The sequence below is a fragment of the Monodelphis domestica genome, chromosome 1 (assembly GCF_027887165.1).
Source record: "Monodelphis domestica isolate mMonDom1 chromosome 1, mMonDom1.pri, whole genome shotgun sequence".
Classification (NCBI taxonomy): Eukaryota; Metazoa; Chordata; class Mammalia; order Didelphimorphia; family Didelphidae; genus Monodelphis; species Monodelphis domestica.
Window position 1 is genome coordinate 225,913,435 of NC_077227.1, and position 24,837 is coordinate 225,938,271.

The 24,837-nt window shown below is 37.7% G+C and overlaps 1 protein-coding gene across 11 annotated transcripts in view; it reads right to left on the reverse strand.

Moving 5' to 3' along the window:
• The window catches only part of ITPK1 (inositol-tetrakisphosphate 1-kinase), a 386,351-nt gene that overhangs the window by 110,178 nt on the left and 251,336 nt on the right, over positions 1 to 24,837 (reverse strand). For all 11 annotated transcript variants that reach the window (XM_056810465.1, XM_056810462.1, XM_056810459.1 and 8 more), the window contains 3 exons: positions 18,899 to 18,997; positions 18,351 to 18,391; positions 3,214 to 3,379 (listed from right to left, as the gene is read on the reverse strand). In XM_056810465.1, the coding sequence (XP_056666443.1) occupies positions 3,214 to 3,379; positions 18,351 to 18,391; positions 18,899 to 18,997 (306 nt within the window). The remainder of the gene's footprint in view (positions 1 to 3,213; positions 3,380 to 18,350; positions 18,392 to 18,898; positions 18,998 to 24,837) is intronic.

Here is a 24,837-nt window from a genome sequence, read left to right on the forward strand (position 1 = left end):
AAGACTATCCAAGAGGTGTAAAGAAAAGGCTCTTTCCAAGCTGTGAGGTGACTTATCCTGGGTATGTGCAGGAAAGGATTGTCCAAGAAATGAGAAGGATCCAAGTCGGGGTGTGGAACAGCTGAACTTAATTTGAGAGTCTGAGGGGGAACCAAACAAGGTACACACATGGGAAGGAAGTTGCAATGGAATGGAATCCAGGAGTTTAGAAAGATACATCTGTCAACTAAAAAGCAAGCAAGCATATTATCTAAATTTAGAAAGCTTTGGTTACTAATTTCTCCTTAACATATCAGTTGTTTCTAAAGACAGTACCTTGGGTTTTTTAAAACATACTGCTCAAATTAATATAGCTCACTTCAGATCAATCACTCCAGTAGTCTACCAATACTCAAATCATTAATATCGACAATAGCTAACACTTTAAGGTTTACAAAGTGCATTACAAATATTATTTCATTTAATCCTTAAACCAACCCTAGGAGGTAGATGCTATCATTATCTCCATTTTATAGATGGGAAAACTGAGGCAAAGAAAAGTAAAGTGATTTGAGCAGGATCACAAAGCTATAAATTACCTAAGGTTATATGGCTGTGAACTCAGGTCTCTGACTCCAGGCCCAGTGCTTTTGCCTATTACTGCTACAGCCTAAAGCAGAGTCGGGCTCACCCAGCACTGATTTAATCACTACTGGGTCCAGGTACATAAACTCTTCTCTTAAAGAATTTAAAATTTAGATAGGAGATATGGTTACTTTATTAAACCAATTATGGAGTCTCTGCTTTATGTACAATTCTTTATTTGGAAAATGAAGGAGTTACTATGTTCTATAATGCCCTATTTAGTCCTATATTTGTGATCCTTTATTCTGAACACTTAAATGGCTGTGATGTGGACCTTCCCCTATATTTGCCAAAGGAAGTACTACCCAGTCAATAAATTTATTAACTCAAATATCACTTGTTCTACAAAGCGATCCATGGATACCAGCTTCCGAACTCCAATTATCAATATTTTTCTCCTTAAATTTATATTAAAAATTTTGATTTGCATCTTGAGAAATGATAAATACAACATAAGATGTGTATTATAAGTATTTGTGCTTTATCTCCCATCTAGATTTTAAGTTCCATGAAGGCAGGGACAAGTGTAAACCTTATCTAAACACTGTATTTCTCCCAGTGTCGAGTCAAGACCTCAACGCATAATAGCATTCAATAAATATTTCAGAGAATCAAAGAGTCTCATAATAACCCAGAGTACCACCTACTTCTTTCAGCCCATACTTAAGCAAGAAACCTATAAAAATATTCCTACCAAATGGTTGTCAAGTCTCTTCTTATAGACCTCCAATTAAAAAAAAAATCAAGCCCAATCTGCTTTTGGATATCTCTAAATGTTATATTAAGTTTTTCTTTATACATTATCCATTCCTAATCAACCATTCCTTGTGATCCAGTAGTAGCCTTGGTATCTTTTGATCCTGGATCCTTGCTGTCTCTTGAACAAGAATCTCCATCTCTTGGTTCTGGGCATCATCTTTTTGTCCCCCAGGTCCCCTCATCTCCACTCTCCCGCTTCCTTCAAGTCCCAGCTAAAATCCCACATCCTTCTCAGTCCTCCTTAATTGTTAAGACCTTCTTTCCATTTAGTATCTCCAACATATACTGTAAATAGTTCATATGTAGTTTGTACAAATTTGTTTGCATGTTAATTCCTCCTTTAGACAGTGAACTCTTTGAAAGCGCAAGCCATTTTGTTCTTTTCTCTTCCATTTCCAGCATGTAGCAGAGCATATAGCACATAGTAGGTACTTAATAAATGCCTGTAGCTGACTGGACTATTTGCAATGAGGGCATTTACATGCCTAAAGTTCTAAAGCCTGAAAAAATCACACATCCAAATCTTAAATAAGTAAATATGTGTGACAATCCTGAATACAATTAACTTGAGTCATCTTCCATTTCCTAGTATTTCTCAAAGATCACTTTTTAGAAGCCTCCCCACTGGTCTTCCTTCTCCTCTGTGACTCATCATCATTCGATTACTAGATGAATGATATAGAAACAGATGGTAAGTTCTTTGTGTTCATTCCTTATGGGTACATCAAAAATCTCCTTATTTAATGGATGTAGACTTCATTATTAGGGTGAATTTGATTTTTTTGGATGGTCAAAAGTCATCCTGAGTCAAGGATGGTGAACAAGCTTATATGCTCCAACAAAGAAATTCTCTCTGGCATCAAGAGACAAGTTAAGGGACAGCTAGGTGGCTCAGTGGATAGAGAGCCAAGTCAGACACAGGAGAACCTGGTTTCAACCTGGGTTCAAAACAAGCTTTAGACACTTTTGAGTTGTAAAAGCCTGGCCTAAATCACTTAACCTTGACTGCCTAGCCCTCAACAACTCTTCTGTCTTGGAACCAATACTTAGTATTAATTTGAAGACATAAGGTCAGAGTTTAAAAAACAACAACAATCAAGTCTACAGAGTGATGACTATGACTTTCTCCTCTGGCCCATAAGCAAGCTCTGAAGACAGGTTCCCAAGAGATAGAACCCATAGTAAGTTCGGAGCCACAACAGTCTTGATGGAAAAAACAAAATCTACTAGCCTTAAATAATTTTTATAGCATACGTACATACGTTACTACTTGTAATCCTCCCAACTGATGCTCCATGAGACAGAGGAGGAAAGCGAAGTTCAGAAAAAATCTAATTTGCCCAAGGATATTCAAATGATAAAGAATGGAGCAATGATTACAATCCAAATGTCTAAGCTTTGAAATGGGTGCTTCCTCTCCCTCTCCAACCTCCCCATTCTATGAAGTCTCAACACTCCCTTGGATGTATTTGGTCAAGTGTATTTGTTTTTAAGGGAAAAAAGGGAAAAAATTTCATTAAATTTTTTCCCTTATTTTTAGTGACATTTCCTAATTATGCCTGGATATGTTAGGGCTCTACTTAGGCTAAATATCACCTTGCACAATTGACCTGATAAGATGAATTGCTTCCCCATGGTTTCTGTGACCATGAACAACATCTGCTCAAGAACAGAAGACTGCCCTTATGGGCTATCTTTGCTTCCCAATTCTTTAATAAGGCAAGAAAGACAGGTGCCAACCTTTTAGTGATCTGATTCAAAAAGTATCTTCTCTACAATATATACTACGCCCTTAATGGTCAGCATTGTAAAGTGTTCTGGATAAATTACCTGACATTCCTGCAGAAAAGTTCTTCAAAGATGGTCTCTGTACTACAGTGTAGGATTCGCCCACCACAAACACCTTGTACAGGACAGCATTGTGATTGATGAAGTTCTGAATCACACAAGGGGGCTTGATGGCACTGAGGCCTTCCTTGTTGAAGATGATGGCCATCTGATGAAATAAGAAAACTAATTCAATTCTGTCCCCACTTATTTCAATGTATGGTTATTAATTAGTTAATATTTATACTGCATTTGGTAGATTGGCATATAGTAAGGTGCTTAATAAATAAGTGATCATTAATTGATGCTTGGCATTAGATAAATAAAAAAGATTAGACAAAATTAATTAAATGGGATGATTATTATATAGAGTATTTGTAAATATGATGTGCCAAACTGGAATTAGTCTCAAGGAACAGAATTATAATTAAAGGAGTTAAGATGTATACACAAATAAGTGTGATACAAGATAAATAAAGAGGGGAAAAGGAGAGACAATTTGGCAGGGCAGTTTGAGAAGGGAGAGATTCATCTGGAAATAGGGGGAGGATCAAGGAAGGCTTGAATTAATCATTAAGTATTTTTTAAGCACCTACTATGTGATAAACACTGTATGATAAGCGCTATGTGATAAGTACATTACAACAAGAAAAATAATAAAAAACCAAAATTATTGTTAGAATCACAAACAATATGAAATTATAATAAATGATTAAAAATAATAAAAATAGAAATAGTTCTTGCCCTCAAGAAGCCTGCACTCTATCTGGTAAGAAAATATGTAATACATTATATAAATATAAGATAATGATATGATATAATACAATCTAATAGCAAAGGACAATAGCACCTTGGAGATTTTAAGATTAAGCTTCAAAAAGAATGTGAAGCTTGAACTGAACATTGAAGGAAAAACCTTAAAGGGTGGGGGTTTCAAATGAAGAATTCAAATAACTAAGGAATACATCATAAAGTACTTACAATGTGCCAGGCACTGTGCTAAATAATGACAATTAGGAGTGCAAAAGAATGCAAAGAAGGAAGGAAAGAAGGGAGAGAGGAATATGGGGAGATACATCTATACTGCACTTATTATGTGCCAGGGCACTGGGCTAAGTGCTTTACAAATACCTCTGGGAGGTAGATGCTATTACCACCAGAATTTTTTAGATAAGGAAACTGAGATAGAAAAAAGTTAAGTGACTGCCCTAGGATAACATAGCTAATAAGTGTCTAGGGCAGGGGTACCCAAACTGTGACCCCCTAAGACTGTTTATCCGGCCTTCACCACACTTCCAGAAGGGGCACCTCTTTCATTGGTGGTCAGTGAGAGGAGCTCTGCATATGGCGGTGCTGTAAAGTATGGCGTCACTCATATACAGTACTACTTCCAGTGATATAATCCTTTGCATGGTGCCTTGTTCTGAGAGTAACTGAATGAGAATGAGGGGCTGTGCAAAGGATTATGTGGCTGCACAATGGAAGATGTCAGCATGGTGAGCAACGATCTGAGGGAGGGGATTCCGCACTGTGTATACTGCTGTCCCTTATAGTGGTGGCGGTGATGGGCCTGTGCGAGGTGTGACAGGCCCATCACAGCCAGTGCTGTAGCCTCCGCTATCCCAGACAGCGGCATATAGATTTGTTCATAGTTTTATAATCTGGCCCTCCAACAGTCTGAGGGACAGTGAATTGGTCCCCTGTATAAAAAGTTTGGGGAACCCTGTTCTAGGGCCATATTTAAACTCAAGTCTTCATGAATCCAAATCTGGTGGTCTTACTGTACCACTGAGTCTCTGATATAAATACACCCTACCTCCTCAACATAACTCCTGCCCAATGAAACATAAAATCTGATTTTAAAACATGACTTTACCACACTTACTAGAGATATGCAAGTCACTTGAATCCTATCTCAGTTTCCACATAGGTAAAATGGAAATTATAACACTTATTTTATCTACATGACAGAATTATTGTTCAGCTTTATAAATCATAAGCCTTAGGTAAATCTCAATGAACATATATTAACACCAAACATGTGCTAGGCACTATGGGAATACAGACACTGATTGGGGAGACAAAGATAAAATTCTTACTATTATCTTTTAACTGGATTTTAAACCTACCCAGACTTCATCAATGTCAATATTTATAATACTTGATATATAAATGGTGGCATTGACAATAAGGGACATTTTCTACCAAAAGAAACAGAATATGGAACTCTGCCAAAGAAGAATTGTGGGACCTTAAGGCAAGTCTCTTTCTCTCTCTTGAGTTTCCTGATATATCAAATAATTGGGTTAGATGTTTTACAAGATATCATAGAGCTCTCAATTGTTTTAAGGCTTTTTTCAGCTGATATTTAATAAAACATCTGACCATAGAGAGGATCATAAATTTAGAGCTGGAAGGGACTTTAATATGTAGCAAGCTCAATATTTTCATTTTAGAAATGAAGAACTGAGGTGCAGAGCCAAAGGATTTACAGGGTTAATATAGCTATTAAATGTCAGAGGAGGGATTTGAACTGAGTTTTCTTCTTGTTCCAAGAGTAGCACTCTTTATCTTTTAGATACTGCCTCTAATAATGAATAAATCACAGCCTATATCAGTAATGGTAAATCTATGGGCATGTGTGCCAAAGATGGGACACAGAGCCTTCTCTGTGGTCACACATGCGCTTGCCCATCAGAGTTCATTACTAGAAAGTCAGAGACAGGATAGGTGGAGCTGTTCCCTACCCCCTTTCCATGGCCCTGAAGTCATTCCTCACTTCCCACACCACTCTGGCCAGCAAATAATGGGAGGGCTTCCTCTCTCCCATGTGTGTGTATGGGGGAGGCAGGGCGGAAGGGCAGGCATGGCAGTGGGGGCAGAGCAGTACAGTCTCAAAAAGGTTCACCATCACTGTCCTCTGTTGCTTTATCAGGATTTTCGGCTTGTTTGTTTGCATTCTCTCATGTAGGCTCCCTTAGGAGGATACCTACTATGTATATAGCACCAAATTAGTTGCTGGGCAAATAAAAAGTTCAGTATGAGATAGTGAGGGTAAATGAGGTTAGCAAACAAAAGAACTAAGTCCAAAGAACAGAAAAATAAACTAGTTCACTAGTAGTTCTCACTAGATACTCCCAACAGTAGTTAATACTTTGAGGATACATTAGAACTTTCCTTTACTAGTAAATTCTTGTCATTGTTCTTTTTTATTTTTTAAATCCCTTACCTTCTATCTTAGAACTGATACTAAGAATCAGACTCAAGGTGAAGAGGAGCAAGGGCTAAGCAACTAGAGTTAAGTGACTTACCCAAGGTCACATGACTAGAAAGTATCTGAGGCCCAAATATGAACTCAGGTCTTTGCAATTCATAGGTCGCCCAACTCTTCCCTGTCATAATTCTTGATCCTAATTCCACAGTTTCTGATCAAGTGTTCGTGCATTATCTTCAGGAATTATTATTTTCTTCCTAAATATATTCACTTGGTCAAGGTACCTTTATTTTTTTTTTAAGTTTTATTTAATTAGTCAATTTAGAACATTATTCCTTGGTTACAAGAATTATACTCCTTCCCTTCCCTCCCCCTCCCCCACAACCTCCCTGATTGGCAATTCCACTGGGTTTTACATGTCTTTGGACAAAAACTTTTTCATGTTGTTGATGTTTACATTAAGATGATCATTTGGAGTCTACATCCCCAATCATATCCCCATCAACCCATGTAATCAAGCAGTTGTTTTTCTTCAGCGTTTCTGCTCCCACAGTTTTTCCTCTGAATGTGGACAGTGTTCTTTCTCATAAATCCCTCTGAGTTGTTCAGGATTACTGCATTGCCACTAATGGAGAAGTCCATTACATTCAATTGTACCACAGTGTATCAGTCTCTGTGTATAATGTTCTCCTGGTTCTGCTCCTCTCATTCTGCATCACTTCCTGGAGCTTGTTCTAGTTCCCATAGAATTCCTCCAGTTTGTTATTCCTTTGAGCACAATAATATCCCATCGCCAACATATGCCATAATTTGTTCAGTCATTCCCTAGTTGAAGGGCATCCCCTCATTTTCCAATTTTTTGTCACCACAAGAGCGCAGCTATGAATATTCTTGTACAAGTCTTTTTCTTGATATCTCTTTGGGGTACAAATACAGCAGTGCTATGGCTGCATCAAAGAACAGACAGTCTTTTAGCAACCTTTGGGCATAGTTTCAAATTACCCTCTAGAATGGCTGGATCAATTCACAACTCCGCCAGCAATGGATTAATGTTCAAGGTACCTTTAAAGTGCGGTCAAGAGGCAAAAGAAAGGAAAGAGACCAACAGACACACAATGCTTTGACCTTTTCAGACTATGGAGCCTCACAGGCATATCATTAATTCTTTCGGAATCTATCAAACCTCATTGGCAGGTTTCATTAACTCCTTGTCACCTTCAGTGATAATCACTTGTCTCCTCTACTTTCCTTATATCTTTTAGCCTTTTTTATTCCATGGCATAGTTACAACCAGGGTTAGGGAAAGGTCCGGTCTTAGTTAAACAGGATGGTGGAATCAAATTACTAGGTAGGTCTTTGGAGAAGAGAAACTCAGTCCAATGCTGGATTTAGAGTCAAAATGTTTCCAATTGTCATGTGTGAATCAAACTCTCTTTGTTTATCAATCAGCAACTTTTAATTGAATCAACCAAAAACTTAAACCTTCCCTACTTAACACTTTGTTAGCCAAACAAGAAAATTCACAAGTCACTTACTTAAGAGTTCATACCCTCAGAAACTCAGTCAGTCAGGAACTTGTGAATCCTTTTGATAAGAGTTTACACCTTCAGAGGATGAGAGGTGTGAATCCCACAAACACTGCCCACCTGGGCAGTGATAGGTAATTTGGAAGCTGTGATTGGCCTCTGTGAAGAGGGGAAGGTACAAAAAGGACTATAAAAGTGCTGATCTTCTTCAGCTACATCACTGTCTAAGACTGGTGAACTGCCTCTTAACTTAGGACTTGGACTGCCTCTTGGGTGAGTAGCTGGCCTTCCTTTCCTAGTATCTGGAGAGAGATTAGTTTTGGAGAGGCCTTCCCTTCTTGGAGGAGGCCATGTGGTTAGAACTCTGGATCTTATGGTCAAAGGTTAACAAGCCCTGCCAGGCTGAGCCAAGCACAGGAGCAATATTTAGTGTTATAGGGTAGATATCTTCTCTACCCTCTTTTTGTATTCCTCTACTTTCACTCTTTCCACCCTTTTGTAAATAAAAGCTATTACAAGTCATTTTAGCTTGAGCTATGATATTTTAAATTGGTGACCACAAGATTATTTTAGAATCCTCATATATTCAGTCAAACTCTTAATTCCTTACACAACTTTGGTGGCTGGGGTGTGTCAGAAATTAAATTCCCCTAGGATCTACTATGTTGTTAGGGAGTCTTGAATGGAGCAATATTTTCTTGGTCCTTGGTTAACTGCAAAATAATAGGTTGACATTATAGAGGACCTATTGCTCCATGGGTCACCAGTTTTGCACCAATTTAAAACATGCTATGCTAAGCTGAGTTCAATATTCTTTCAAATAAAATATATGTTAGATTTCCATAGAGTAACAAGGATAATAAGTTTTATTTATTTGGGTTAAGGTTTCCTCCTCCCCAGAGGCAAACAAAGCATAATAAAACCTGGGGTTTTTCTTTTTATGGACATGAACTCAAAAATACATCCATGTATGTGTGTGTGTGTACATGGGGGAGAGAAGAGATGAGTCTGGGGTTTAGCATTACTGTCATTTAATTCAATTTCTAGATGAAAGTTCAGTTTGGTATAAGGAAGGAATTAGGCCAAGTGATCTTCAAGTTCTTTCTCGCTTTAACATTCCATTATCTATTTTTTGTTTTTTTTTGCCTTGAATTGAAACACCCAATGTTCTAAGGTCCCTTTCAATTCTAAATTTGTGTGTTCTGGGTTCTAATATACAATGATTCTATCAAACTTTAAGAATTAAAAGTAAAAGCCCCCTAACATTCTCTGTCTTAACAGGAAATTTAAGAACTTACTAGTATTTCTTGACAATCCAAACAACATATAGGACCCCCTTCTCTCTGAGTTGATTTTTAAGTCATGGGACAGAGGGGGAAAGCCCAATAAAAAATGTATGAGATGGAGCACTACACTAATAGAAACAGTGTCAAGAAATTAATTTCAAGACGTCTGGAAACTCTTAGGACAATATAAAATCTTAATCCTGAGAGAATCAGCCCTTAGCGGATCTGTTTCACTAAACATTAGACAATTTCTATTAATGGCTATAGAATACAATTCTCTTATAGCTATAGATTGAAGACTAAAATGGAGAATATAAATCTCTAGGCATCCAGTAGGGTTTACTGGGTTACCATTTTATAGGCAGGTAAATAGAACTAATAGTTAAGTACCAAGAATCACAAAGGTTGGTTAGATCAGGCCTAGAAAAAAAATTAATTGCTCTCAATTGCCCATTATAATCTGAGAGTGAACATTAGGCAACAGGGAAAAATGTTAAGCTCTTAAAAACTATTCATTTAATACTTGCAATTAAACACTCAAGAAAAAGACAAAAAGGATACTGGGCAAACATTAAAAATAGTCTTCATGTTCTCTATTTCATATTTATGCACACAAACATATATACATGCTTTTCTCTCCTCAGAGCACACCTCAGAGAGAATGTCCCCAAGCTTGTAGTCCTTAGTTCTAAGTTCCTGGGACAATATATTAATCTAAAAAAAAAATCTTTCAACAAGTAAACTGGGTTGTTTTGCAGGTGAAAACAATGAGGGAGTGACAAGAAATAGGTGGACTGAAACAGCCCCAAAGTAAAAAGCCCTTTGCTGCAAGATAAAAGGCATGCAGTCTAGGCCTTTTTAGCCATGTGCCAACTCAGGCAACTTACTTCATCCATTTGGAGTCAGTATGTGACCTGTTCAGTACAGTGAGATTGGTTAGATTTAACAATGCCCTGAGATTCTGTTTGAACGATTGATGAGATCTGAGCATATGTGGCATAAACAAAAGAATGAACAATCTTTCAAATATAAAAAAGCAAGAACATCATATTGAGGGAGGATTCCTCTTTTTATTATTTTTTATTTTATATGGACTGTACCATAAAGGCCGTAAAATACTCTAGTAGAAAAAATACTATGAGGAAAGAACAGAGTAAAAAATATGACACAGTCACTCAGTCATCAAATACTAAATTGACCACGGAATACAGTGTTTAAACTACAGAACAATCATTATCTATAAACAATTATTATGCACCTTTTATGGTCAGGGACTTTGCTAGGTGCTAGAAAACAGAAGGAGAGGGCAGCTATGTAGAACAGTGGATAGAATGCTGAATGTGGAGTCAGGAAAACCTGAATTAAAATTGTGCCTCAGATACTTCCTAGCTATGTGACAGTGAGCAAACTCCTCAAACTCTCAGTGGCCTTTACTTCCAAATCTTAAAAAGAAGAATAACAACAATGCCTACTTACCTTGATAACCATACAGATCAATGATGGTGAACTTATGGCACACAGAGTGATGTCGGCTCTGTAACCCCACCCCCCACTCCCATGGAATTTATTACTAGAAAGGCAAGAGGAATTTGGGCAAAGTCTGATGACATTTTTTTTTCCACATCACTCACCCCTCTGCCCAGCAAGAGTACTTATTTCTTACCCTGGGTGGAGTGGGTGAGGCCCAGGAGGATTGGCATCTGGTATCTGGGAAGGCATGCATTACACTTGATCAGGGGGGTACGAGAAGCAGAACTCCATCCCTAAAAAGTTCATCATCACTGGTACAGACTGACTGAATTCCCATATAGAGAGCACTTTCAAAATCTTAAAATGCTCTATTACTCTATAAGAGGGCTTGTCCTGTATAGTGGTTGGCAAATATGCCCCATTATTAAGGGCAGAGACCTTATTTTTTCCTTTTTGTACCTCCAGTACTTAGTACAGAGTCAGCCACAAAGTAAACATTTCATAAATGCTCACTGATTGACTGTTGGATTTGGAGTCCGAAGATCTGGGTTCAAATCATGGCATTAAAATTTACTAGCTATGTGACCCTGAGTCTATAACTTTAATTTCTTTGAGATTTGGTTTCGTAATATGTAAAGTGGGAATAATATAAGTCTTAGTACCCTACCACACTAATCACATTATTCAAAAATTGTTGCCTAGGTCTACAAAAAATAACAGAATTCATTTGGAAGAAAAAAAGGTCAAGAATATCAAGGGAATTGATGGAAGAAAATATGAAGGAAGTTTAGCCATACCAGATCTCAAACTATACTATTAAAGTGGTAATCATCAAAACAATATGGTACTGGCTAAAAAATGTAGTGGGGAGACATCTAGGTGGGCTCAGTGTATTGAGAGTCAACCCTAGAGATGGAAGGTCCTGGGTTCAAATCTGACCCCAGACACTCCCTAGTTGTTTGATCCTGGGCAAGTCATTTAACTCCCACTGCCTAGCCCTCACCATACTTCTGCCTAAGAATCAATACAAAGTATTGATTAAGACAGAAGTTTAAGATTAAAAAAAAAAAAAAGGACAGTGAATCAGTGGAATAGGTTAGGTATTTGTCACACAGTAGTTAATAACCATAGTAACCTAGTGTTCAATAAACCCAAAGATCTAAGCTATTGGGGGAAGAATTCACTATCTAACAAAACAGGTGGGAAAATTGGAAAATAATACGGCAGAAACTATGCAGAAACTAACATCTCACACCATACACTAAGAATTGTAAGTCCAAATGCATACTTGATCTAGAAATAACGGGAGACACCATAAACAAATTAGGGGAACAAGGAAAAGTTTACCTGTCAGATTTATTAGTAAGGGAAGAATTTATGATCAAACAAGACATAGAAAACAAAAGATGAAATGGACAATTTTAATTACATTAAATTAGAATGGTTTTGTAGGCACAAAACCCATGCAAACAAGAAGGGAAACAACAAATTTTATAACAAATAGCTCTGACAAATGCTTTATTTCTCAGATATGTAGAGAACAGACAAATTTGTAAGAATACAAAGCACTCCTCAATTGCTAGTCAAAGGATATGAATGGTCAGTTCTCAGAAAAAATTAAAATTATATTTTGTCATATGAAAAAATGCTCCAAATGACAAATGATTAGAGCAAATTAAAATTAACTCTGAAACACTACATTACACCTATCAGATTTGCTAATATTACCAAAAAAGGAAATGATAAATGTCATGGGAATGTGGAGAAATTGGGACACTAATACACTGCTGGTAGAACTGTGAACTGATACAATCATTCAGGAGAGCAATATACCCAAAGGGCCATAAAACAATGTATACCCTTTATCTGTCTCAGCAATACAACTACTAGATCTGTATCATGAATAAATCAGATACCTACTTATAAAAAAAATTTAGCAGTTCTTTTTTATGGCAAAGAATTGGAAATTGAGAGGGTGTCCATCAATTGGAGAATGGCTGAACAACTTGTAAATTATGGTTATGATGGAATATTATTGTGCCATAAGAAATGATCAATAGGATAAGTTCAGAAAAACTTATATGAATTGATACAAAGTAAAGTGAATAGTGAGTAGTATCAGGAGAACAAGGTATAGAGTAATACAAATACTATTGGATGATCATTTGTGTAGAACAAAACTATTATCAGGAAAATAAGATTCCAAGAAAATCCAAGGGACTCATGATAAAAAATGCTAACCACAGCCAAAGGGAAACTTTAAAGAGTCTGACCTCAGATCAAAGCATGCCAACTTTCACTTTCTTTCATGATTTTTTATAATTTGGGTAATATGTGTCATGTCATGCAAGAGCGATATAGAAATATAAATAATTAATATTATACATAAATATATATAATATGAACACAATGTGAAATTATCAGACTATTTATTGCTTGGGAGAGGGAATAGTGGAAGAGAGAATATGAATAGAAAAATGTCAGGAAAAAAAATTGTCAAAAAAAATTTTTTTAAGCAAATGTTTAACCCTGAAGTGGTTGTGGAGAGACTTAAATGAAATAAAGTTCATAAAGCACTTGGCAGATTTCAAAGTGCTATTTGAATGTCAATTCTTATTTTAAATTTATGAAGTCAATCCTAATATTCTTATTAGACAATATTAATAGCTAGCATTTATATAGAATCTGTACTGTGCTAAAATAAGCACTTTACAAATATGATTGAATCCTTGCAACCACTCTGGGAGGTATGTATGCATTGTTGCAAGAATTTTCAAGGTCCTTCCCAGCCCTGCATAAAAAATCCAGCAGAGATTATTATAGACAGTCAAGAACACAACAGTTTATTTATCCACTTTAAAAGTGTAACATAACACTATTCACATTCAGAGGAAGAATTGTGGGAATAGAAACACAGAAGAAGGACAACTCCTTGATCAGATGGGTCGATGGGGATATGATTGGGGATGTAGACTCTAAATGATCACCATAGTACAATTATCAATAATATGGAAATAGGTCTTGATCAATGAAACATATAAAACCCAATGGAATTGCTCATTGGTTATGGGGAAGGGGTGCCGCAGGGGAGAACATGAATCATGGGAAAATATTCTAAATTAATTAATTAAATTCAATTCAAAAATAAAGTTATTGGATCAAATAATGTACAGAAAGCATTTTAAATACCTTTAAGTGCCATATAAATATCAGTGATTAATATTATTTTCATCATTATCACTTCCATTAGAACCCACTGCCTCTTTAGTAAGTATATGATAAGGAAACATAAACTGACACTAGTTCAGATTCAACCTATATAAATGATATCATCAAGGAAATAAATTGTTTTACATAAGGTTCCAGATACTGAAGCTTTCTCTGTGGAGTCTAAAGTCTGACACTATGCCTTGCCCTGTACTTTAGACAGACTCTCAGGAGAAATGAAAAAGCAGAGTGGGAAGGTCTAAATAAAGCATATACAAGCAGAGTAATGAATGATTTCCATGGAAATTTTAAACCATGGAGTCTATGAGGATCAAGGTAGGTTGTTCCCTAAAATGACATCCTTTGAAATAGGAAAAAACAAAAACAAAGAAAGATAAAATAAAGAGATGTACTAGGCAGGTGGCTACAGGTGGGAGGAATGGAATGACTGAAAACCATACTCAGATTTTATCAAAAACAAATTGGGGGAGAAAGGTACAGTTTCTACTCTGACCACTGTAATACTTAGTCCTCTTCCCTGGATCTTTTTTTTTTAAACTCTTTACCTTCTTTCTTAGAATGGATACTAATATCAGTTCAAAAATGACTTGCCCAGGGTCACACAGCTAGGAAGTGTCTTAAGTCAAATTTGAACCCAGGATTTCTCATCTCATGGTCTGGCTTTCTATCCGCTGAGACACCTAGATGAGCCTTCCTTGAGCTCTAAAGGCTATGCCAGTTTAATGCAAATTTTTGTAAGGCCTACCAAGGCAAAAAAAGTTTAAGTGAGGGTCAGGGAAAGAATATCATCTAAAGTCAAGCCTAGACAAATTTAGCGATCTCCTCATCACTGGCGGATTAGTCAATGTACAACATCAGAACAGTGTCCAGTATGATGACAATGGAATGTTTCCAAACAGAAACAAGTAGAATGTAAGAGGACTCTATGCCATAGAATATGAAGAACAGCTAAAGAACCTAGAAATGTTTATCCTGAAAAAGGGAAGACATGAGAAATGACTTCAAAGTTTTTGAAAGACTATAAAATAATACATAAAAGAGAAGATTTGCTCCAATTAGCCCTTGAATACAACATCAGGAATAGGGTAGGGTGGCTCAGGGTAATGAAAATTTCAGAGAATGACAGAATTCCAAAATCTTTCAGGAAGCGTTGACCTCAGTGTAACAAAAATTTTACAGAATTGCAGATATAAGGTATCATAAGTTCAAAGGACTGCTAGAAGGAGATTTGGGCTTCACTCAGTTCAACATTTCTGAATTTCTAATTTTGCAAATGAAGAAACTGCATGCTAAAAAGATAAAGATCTAGTACAAGACCAGAGAAGTTGTAGTAAGTAGTAAAGAGTTGGGATTTGAATATATAGAATATATAGATTCTAAATCAAGAATGCTTTTCATAGAATCACACTGCTGTTCAGAAACCATCTAGTCAAAATAGCACATGATTAATAACACCCTCTATAACCCTTGGAATTATTTTGAACTTATTCCTCATACTCCAATTAATCAGTATCCTTGATAAAATATGGGCCTCTGATAAAACACAACACTGCAGATGTGGCCCGACTAGTTTACCTCTCTGACATCTTGACTTGCCTAACAAAACCAAATATTGCATTAGCTCTACTGGTTGCCATATAGAGCTTACCCCAAAACCTTTTTTCATAGCTAGAACACCTAAATGGCAGTTCCTATGTGCAAGGCTGAAGTAACTGAATGACAACAAAACATTTGTTGGGATGATGTTGAGTAGATGTCTGTTTAGATGGGGTCTTTGTGAGGACCTTTCCAAATCAGAGTTTGGATTTTTTGGCCACAGTAGTCCAATTTATTTGGTGAGGAATAGCTAGGTGGTGCCAGGCTTAAAAGTAAGAAGATTTGAATTTAAATTCATGTAGCATACCAGGCATGTTAGCATCTGGGAAGGATAGCAACTGCAGGACAGATTGTTATAATTCAGATATTCCCTAGCTGTATAACCCTGAGCAAATTATTCAAACTCTGTCTTCCAAAGATTCCTTATCTGTAAAATGAGGATAATAGTGCCTAACCTCCCAGAGTTGCTAAAAGGACTAAGTGAGAAAACATTTGTAAAGTACCTAGCACAGTGTGTGGCAGATATTAGGCTCTATATAAATATAGCTAATATTATTATTACTTGTATTAGGAGAGTTGTTGTCCTAACTGATGGAAGTAGCATGCACATGAATTAAACTGAAGATACCTAAAGTATTAATGTGAAGAATGGGCATTTTGACAAGACCCCAAAAAAGTACTAGACATAAATAACTGCATCAGACTCAATCTTCTACTTGGCTCTGAAAACTCTTAAGATACTGCTTATCCCTACAAAAGGGATCTGAAACCACCCTCAGGACAAAAGGAAGTCAGAAGGTCTGCAGGAAAAGTCATGCTCCTGGAGACTTCCCTATCTAGTGCCTGACAGATTTTGAATGACAGACTGTGCCCTTTCTACTAATAAGCTAGAAGGTGGAGGCCTCCAGAATTCCTCAGAATGCTCGCCAGGCAGTTTCTGAATAGGCAAAGAGGCCCACAGCTACTGAAAGCTTCTCTAATTGGATTCAGAACAGAACCTCGCATCCAACTGCAGCTCTGTAGAGAGGCTAGTGAGCCAATTAAGCTGTGTGCTAGAACATTTTCAATCCCTATACTTGAGCCAATTTCCTCTAATCACCACTTTGGTAGCAAGTACCTGGTATCATTAGGGCTGGAGGATGCCCCCTGAGCCACTGGGGTTTTCTTGTGAAGGATATACAGAGGGAGTGTGGTGGTAGCTGTCCAAATGCCAACCCCGTTATCAATGAGAATCAAAAGTACTTTATTCCTCCAAACTAAGTATATCTGAGTCAAGACACCTTCAGGCTAATCTCTGTCTCCCACATATCCAAAAAAAACCCTCCTTCCTCCTGTCTTTGCTCATGCTATTCTGTAGAGTACAGTAGGATAAACACTGGGTATAGAGCCTTAGGACCTGGGTTTGAATCATGGTACTACTATGTGGTAGCCATGCAGCCTTTGGTACTTTGCTCCTCAGAACCTCAAGTTTCCTAGCCTGGAGGACTAGACCAGGTGATCTTTTCAGATCTTTTCGAGATGTAATTCGTAAGATTACCAACTTGGAATATTTTCTCATTAACCACTGACTACTCAAATCCTCCTCATTCTCTTAAGACTCCAGTTAAGGTGTACCTCCTCCTGTATGAGGTACACCTTTCATTCTTCTCTCTGTTCTCACATTCAAAATTTATGCCTCTGCAAAGTATTTGAAGTATGGGTATGCATGTGCATGTGTGTGGTTAATGTATGTGTAGTGTATATACTGTATCGACTGATACATAGAGGTAGGTTCAGGGGGAGATGCACACATATAAACACATCCTTGTATGTATGTATATATACTTTTATTTTGGATAAGATCTGTGATTTCATTAGGAAAGAGAACAGCCATGGAGAAACTCTCTACAAACACAAATTAGCACTGCTGTTTAACTATAGACTTAAGAGTTGCCCAAGGCACCAAGAGCTAAAGTAACTACTCCATTAAGCTGAGGAAGAAGACTTAAACCCAAGTCTAACGCCAAGGTATGTTATCTACCATACAAGAGTATCTCCCCTTCCTTTCCCTGTTCATTTAGATGCACATGTCTTCTGCTGTTCTCTAGTTTTCTCTTCTTTGTCAGTCTTACTTCTTCAAAAAGATGATAAAACTTTGTGAGGGCAGGGACAATATCTTAAATATCTTAAACTTCAAGGGCCCATCACTGTACTTGCTACATAAGTAAATTTTCAATATGAATTTAAAGAACAGACAACATACCAGAAAAAGCAAAGAGGAATTGTCATCCTCTAACATGAAAATGGAATGACTGTCTCCCTCATACCTCCTGTGGTCTCCCTACTGACTCATTAGCAAAACTTCAGAATAAGGCATTGAGAGGAGTAAGTTTATATATGTTGTTATTTATCATGGAGGGAGGGAGGGAGGGAGGAAGGGAGGGGGAGAGAGAGAGAGAGAGAGAGAGAGAGAGAGAGAGGGAGAGAGAGAGACAGAGAGAGGGAGAGAGAGAGACAGAGAGAGAGAGAGGGAGAGAGAGAGACAGAGAGAGAGAGAGAGACAGAGAGACAGAGAGAGACAGAGAGAGAGAGAGGGAGACAGAGAGACAGAGAGACAGAGAGAGACAGAGAGAGAGAGAGGGAGAGAGAGAGACAGAGAGACAGAGAGAGAGAGAGAGAGAGAGAGAGAGAGAGACAGAGAGAGAGACAGAGAGACAGAGAGAGACAGAGAGAGAGAGAGGGAGAGAGAGAGACAGAGAGAGAGAGAGAGAGAGAGAGAGAGACAGAGACAGAGACAGAGAGAAACAGAGAGAATGCATGTATACTACATCTTTCACTCACCTCATGAGAGTTGGTGCCATGGGCTACTCTGGTTTTGCAAACTATCAGCAAGGGGAAGAAAACAAACAAACAAAAAAATTAGTGAAGGCAATTATCATAGAAGGTGATTAAAATTACAGATTTCCCAAGGAACACATTGCCTACTGACCAGGAGAATTCATAATGCCAGCTAACATCTTGATAATTTCTAACATTCAGTGGGAGAGACACCTAGGGGGCTCTCAATATTGTTTAAGCATTCTAAATATAGAGCATTAGCAACAAAAACTTAACTCCTCACAAGTAACTTAAAGTTATAATGAAGATCATGCAGAAGGTATCTGATCTCTGGTCCCTTTTTTAAAGGCCCCACTGCCACTAAGGTCACTAAATAACTAATGGTCACTCTCAATATAATAATTTTATTTCCTCTAACATGGGACCCATCAGCCCAGACCCAGAAGACTCTAGGAAGAGAGCATGGCTTCCAACAAGGTTACATCAATAAAAAAAAATACCATAAGCAATACGCATACTTTTGGGGGTCACAAAAAGGTATATTTACATACTGAATGGGAAGGACAGTCCATTCTTCTCTAGAAGCTGCAAGGTATCTTCTCCACAAAAGTTTGTGAGCTCCATGAAGGGTGGGGAACAGATCCTTTCATCTAAAAGATAAAAAGAAATAGAAAGGTTTATCAGCCTGGCCTAGCTTTTTCCTCCCAGGTGGCCTTGAGTCAGTGGAAAACAAATGTGATTTTCCTGGTTGGATTCCAGACCGGTGCCAAGAAACATGCTGAGAAATTTCATTTGAAATGTTATTCATGGGAGCAGTTGAACCACCATTCAGTGGACTAAAAGACAGGCCGAGAGCCAGGAGGTCCTAAATTCAAATCTGGCCTCAGACACTTCCTAACTTGTGTGACTTCCTGAGCAAGTCACTTAACCCCCATTGCCTAGCCCTTACCACTCTTCTGCCTTGGAACTTCTGCTTCTTATATTAAAAGGTCTAATTTATTCTCTTTTGGGAAGGAGGGGATAGGGAAATTTTAACAGAGGAAAGGGAAAGGGGTTTCCCTAAACTATAAGTCCCTTATATATGACAGAAAGCTTCAGTTCAAAGTCCTTTCTATTCAGTTGAGATCTTCAATGGGCAAGACTCTTTCAATTCAGCCAAGGTCAATGAGGATAACAGCCAAGCACTTCTTCAGCCTTCCTCTTTTCAGAAAGGTTAGCCAGAGAGAAGTGAAGTGGTGTGGAGACCAAATCACTCCAAGAAGTGACCAGAAGTAAGCTTGGGGCTAACTGCCTTTCCTTTTCCAACCTTCCATAGAATCCTCTCCCTTCCCCCAATGGGCCTGGGTCTAGTTTTTCTTCTTTGCATTTCATTTCTTCTGTCTGTGCCAATTTCTCTCAAACACACCTTCTTCATTCTAGTTCCTCCCCACTGTTGAAAATTTTCTATTTAACTGTATATAAATTGTTCATATAGCTTTATCTTTCCTGTGATATTGTGACCTTCCTAAAAAGTGAAACTTTTGCCTCTTTTTGTATACCGAGTGCTTAGTACAGATGCCTAACATATAGTAGATGCTTAATATTTATGAATTGAAATATTAACAGCCATGGTTTTTGTCAAGGTAGAATCTAAGAGAACTCCCAAGTTTGGGGGTTAGTTTGTAAGCTGGAAACCTCATTTGTCCAGGTTCCAGAGAGTTTGCCCCAAGGGAAGTTTCAGACTTAGCTAGTCTCAGACTAAACAATAGACCTTAAAGTAGGGGTTCCAAAACTGCAGCCCCCTGAGGCTATTTATCTGGCCCTCACTGCACTTCCAGAGGGAGCACCTCTTTCATTGGTGGTCAGTGAGAGGAGCACTGTATGTAGTGGTGCAAAGCGCGGCAATGCTCACATACAGTACTACTTCCGATGACATAATTCTTTGCATGGCACCTTGTTGTGAGAGTAACTGAAAGAGAAGAAGGTTATGTGGCTGCACAATGGAAGACATTAGCATAGGGAGCAGTGATCTGGGGGAGGGAATTCCCCACTGTGTATACTGCTGCCGGGTATAGTGGTGGTGGTGATGATGGGCCTGTGCAAGGTGTGACAGGCCCATCACAGCCAGTGCTGTAGCCTCTGCTATCCCAGACATCAGTATATAGATTTGTTCATAGTTGTTTTTTTTAAAAAGTCTGGCCCTCCAACAGTCTGAGGGACAGGGAACTGGCCCCCTGTGTAAAAAGGTTGGGGACCCTTGCCTTAAAGTAAGTGATAATTCTAGGTTAGGTGGAGCTGACAGGCCTAAGCATATGCTAAATATCCTTTTTGTCTTTGTAGTACTCCTCATTCTGAGATCCTTCCAAAGAAGACCCATACTTGTGCAGGCACTATCCTTTTTAGTATCCATTATAAGTAGCCCACTCCCCGACACCCTAGACTCTGGCTATAGTTCCTTTCCCAAACCTGACTAAAGTCTGTCACTGAAGTTAGAACACTCCCATTTCTTTGTGGTCATAGTAATGTCAATCAATTATATTTCTCCATCCCTCCTTTTCCCAAAAGGCATGTTTCCCAAATTCTTTTGTCCTTTAGAGTCATCATCTAGTCCTCAGAGTCCCAAAGTGTAGACCCTGTAAGTTTTGGCACTGGGCTCTGAGTAAAAGAGCAAATATTGGACTTATCCCTTTACTGATGAAAGACTTGGGTTTTCTGACTACTTTAGTAGTTCTGTGTTATTTCTGAGTTAACACAGAAGAAAAATGTGATGGGAAAGTACATTAGGTTTGATATATAAAAAAACAAACTTGTGTTTGAATACCAAATTTCAAATAATGCTTAATTAAGGGTCTGATGGGTAAAGTATCTATCACTTACATAACTTCCATTTGTTTAACAACAAAACTGAAGTCACACTTTCTGGGTGTATTGATTTAGAATCTTGAATCCTAGAGAATACATTTCCCACAATCCCCCTTTTCCTTTTTCCTGTTTAGCTACAGGGGCTGTTTGCTGCCACTAGATGTCAGCAGTAAATAATTTAAAAAATTTCCCTTTTACTAATAAAAATCCAATAAAATCATAAAAAATAAGCTAAATACCCTCACCTTCTATACCCACCCCTTATAATAATATAAAATCAATAAAGATATACATTCCCAACTTTTTGATCAAAATGCTAAGCAACATAAATGCTACCATGCCTGAAAGCATTTTGCTTTTTACCCAATTAGAAGCATGTAAAATTCCAAATTCCTTCCTCTATCTTGTACTGCTAGGAAATTTTATTTTTCTGATCTTCATTCTTAAGAGAAAAAAATGCTTCTATTCAAGAGATTAAAGTAGAAATGCAGGCTGACAGGAAAAAAATTTCAAACACTTACATGGTCTAATAAAAAATACTGATCTCAATCAAACCAAGTCTGAATTTTGTGAGCCTGTTCCTGAACCATAAAAAGAGGATGATACTTTTTCTCCCGAAATGGAAATGAGACACCCCTCTCGCATACATCAGGTACAGACCCCAGCTCTGCAACATCTCTCTCATTCTCTGCAACTCCTGGCTGATCTTACCTCCCCTAATCCTTCTTCTAACCCCTCATCCTCTCCTGCCCTTTCTCCCACCCCATAACCAGTCCCAACTCCAAAGAAATATAGTTCTGCTTACCATACCTGTTCTTACCCATGTTGCCTCAGCACCCCTACAGTCAACTTCTAAGGAATCTCAGACATCAGATGACTACTATGAAATCCTTTTCCCCACCACAGCCCTACTTTGTTCACACAATTCTTAACTGTTGATACCATAAAATTTAAATATAGTCGTTTAATTCAGTATATATATATATGATTTATTCTTGACCCAGTAGCTACCAGAGCTATGCCTTAGAGGAGTACCTGCCACAGCTTTACTGGTAACCAAATCTGCTGATCTGATATTGGGATGCCTTCTGACCATAATGTGCCTTTTGTAAGATTTTGTGCCTTTACTATTTTTTTTGGTATTTTTTTGAATGTATTATTGCTTTGTCTACCTCTTTTGGACTCACATCATTTTATCTGCCTTATTTGCACTCACACTGTGGATTATGGTAAATCAAAGAGGAAATTAATCTTATTTTTTGAAAACTAGTCCCTATACTTTATCTCTATAGTTGTGAAATATACACAATTTTAATATTTTGTTTTCTTCCTACATGTGTCATACAGTATTTGATTTTTCCCTCTTCTTTTCTGATTGTTTGCCTTTTAAACACATCACTAATGTTGAAAAAAAATTTTTTTAACTCTTTACTTTGTGCAATAGCATAACCCAAGATGTTCGTTTATCTAACATACAAAAAAAAAAAAAAGCTTTGGACTATGGCAACCTGCCACTAGTTATTTAACTAGTATGAGACTTTTGCTCGATGACTAAGTCTAATCCAAGGACAGATGGAGCACAAAAGAGCACAGAACTTGACTTGCAAAATGCCAAGTGAGTGCGTGCACACCCACACACACACCCCCACACACAAGTGAAAGAAACCAAACCAATCCTACACCTAGATTGATGACATTCTGCACAAAAAAGCACAATGATTTGATCATGTGTGAGACTAGAGGTTGAGGGTGTTTAACATGTGGTAAATGCAAGACTTCCTTGTACCACACTATATAAAGCATATAACATTGATTCTTCTGGCTCCATTATCCCGGAAAAAAAAACAAAAACAAACAAAAACAAAGAAAAGTGTTGAAACAGGAAATTCTATTTCCCATTTATCTCAAGATCTAGTCTCTTTTTCTATTTTCTCTCATGATGTGACAATTTGCTGTAGACCAGACTGCTAAACTGGGTTAGTGACTAATTGTTGTTGTACGCTTATGGGGCATGGATCACTGCAAGAATCTGTTATAAGTTGTGATATTTTTTTTTCCTCCTCCCCAGAATTTTTTTCTTCAAGTTTTCTTTTTATATTTTTTCTGACTCAGAAGTTATTTTTTTATTTTAATTTCTATGATTCCTTGATGTTTTTTGATACTTAATTCATATGCCTTATGGCTCAACCATGTATCCCTGTGTAATTCCTATATGCATCCCTGTATACTCCTGGGGGAGGGGGGAATGAATTGTTATTTTCCTCAGGGGGGACTATGTTATTGTTGTGAACTTTGACTTGAATTTGAGTCAAATTTAGAACAAGAGATTACCTCCCAAAATCTGGAAGACACTATGAAGATGCCTGCAGAGACCACACTCTGTACCAGAAGATCTAAATTTAACTTTAAGATATGGTGAATTTGAACTTGGGGGGGGGGGGGGTTGAAATGCTTTTGTTTTTAATGTGCACTCTTATGCCAAAGGGTTCTGCCCCCTAATTGGCTTTTCGTTCCTTTTCCCTTTTATTTTCCTCTTATCCCCACATTATTGTAATTTCCATTTTAAAAACTGTTATATTTGCATATACCTCTTGTTCATATCAATTAGTTATGTTTCCATGATCTATCTAGAAGACTGGTCTCCCAAAGGATCACAGGGGGAGATTTTTGATTTAGAATCTTGAATCCTAGAGACTATGTTTCCCACAATCACCTTTTCCTTTTCCTGTTTGTGTGTCTCCTTATGTGGATGGAGTTTTGCAGTTTCGATTTTCCACCCACAAGGTCTCTCTGAGTCCATGTGGAGGAGGGAGGAGTGGATCATGGTTTTTTGCTAGCCTTACTTCCTTATATTTCAAGATAAATATTATTAAATAAAATACTTGGAGTACTGGATAGTAATTTTAATCTTTACATGGGTTTTTCCTTACCCCTTTAAGAAGAGCAGCCTTTCCCTTCCGCTCTCCCTCAATTCTTTTCCTCTGTAGAGCAATGTGCTATTCTGTCTCTGATGACTGAAAGGATATGCAAGTTCTTACTATTATCTCTAAGATATCTCCTTAGTCAGGAATTAAGAAAGAATCAACATGAATGCCAGCATTGAGTATCAAGAGGTGACCCAATTTCAGGACGTCAAATGTCCCTCTCAAGTTCACAACAACTATATAAGGAAATAGTACTCCAATAAGAGAGAGCACTTGATACATATGGGGATGAAATATTCCAGTTACATAATTTCTATTCCAGCCTTGAGGGAGAGTCCTATTATATTTGAAAGGATTAGTGAGAGCAGCCAAGTATGCTCTCCCTTCAGTTCCTCCCAGACCAGTGGCCCTGTGGGAGTGCAGAAGAGGTCTATGATAGGGATTAGATGCTAAATAATAAATGGAAGAGCATCAACAAGCTCACAGAAATGGGGGGGGGGGGGGGGGGCGCATTCATAGTCCAAACATAATGCTTGTTCCAGGGCTAAAATACAGGGGAAATATTTATTGGCTCAAATTCACTTCAGTGTGGGTGAGTTTATTAAAAACAACAACAACAACAACAACAACAAAAAAAAAAACAGTCATTGAGGCCAAGGCTTAACAGCAAGTCTTAGCAAACTACCTAGATAGCAGAAATATTCTGATGAAAGATGTCAGAGAGG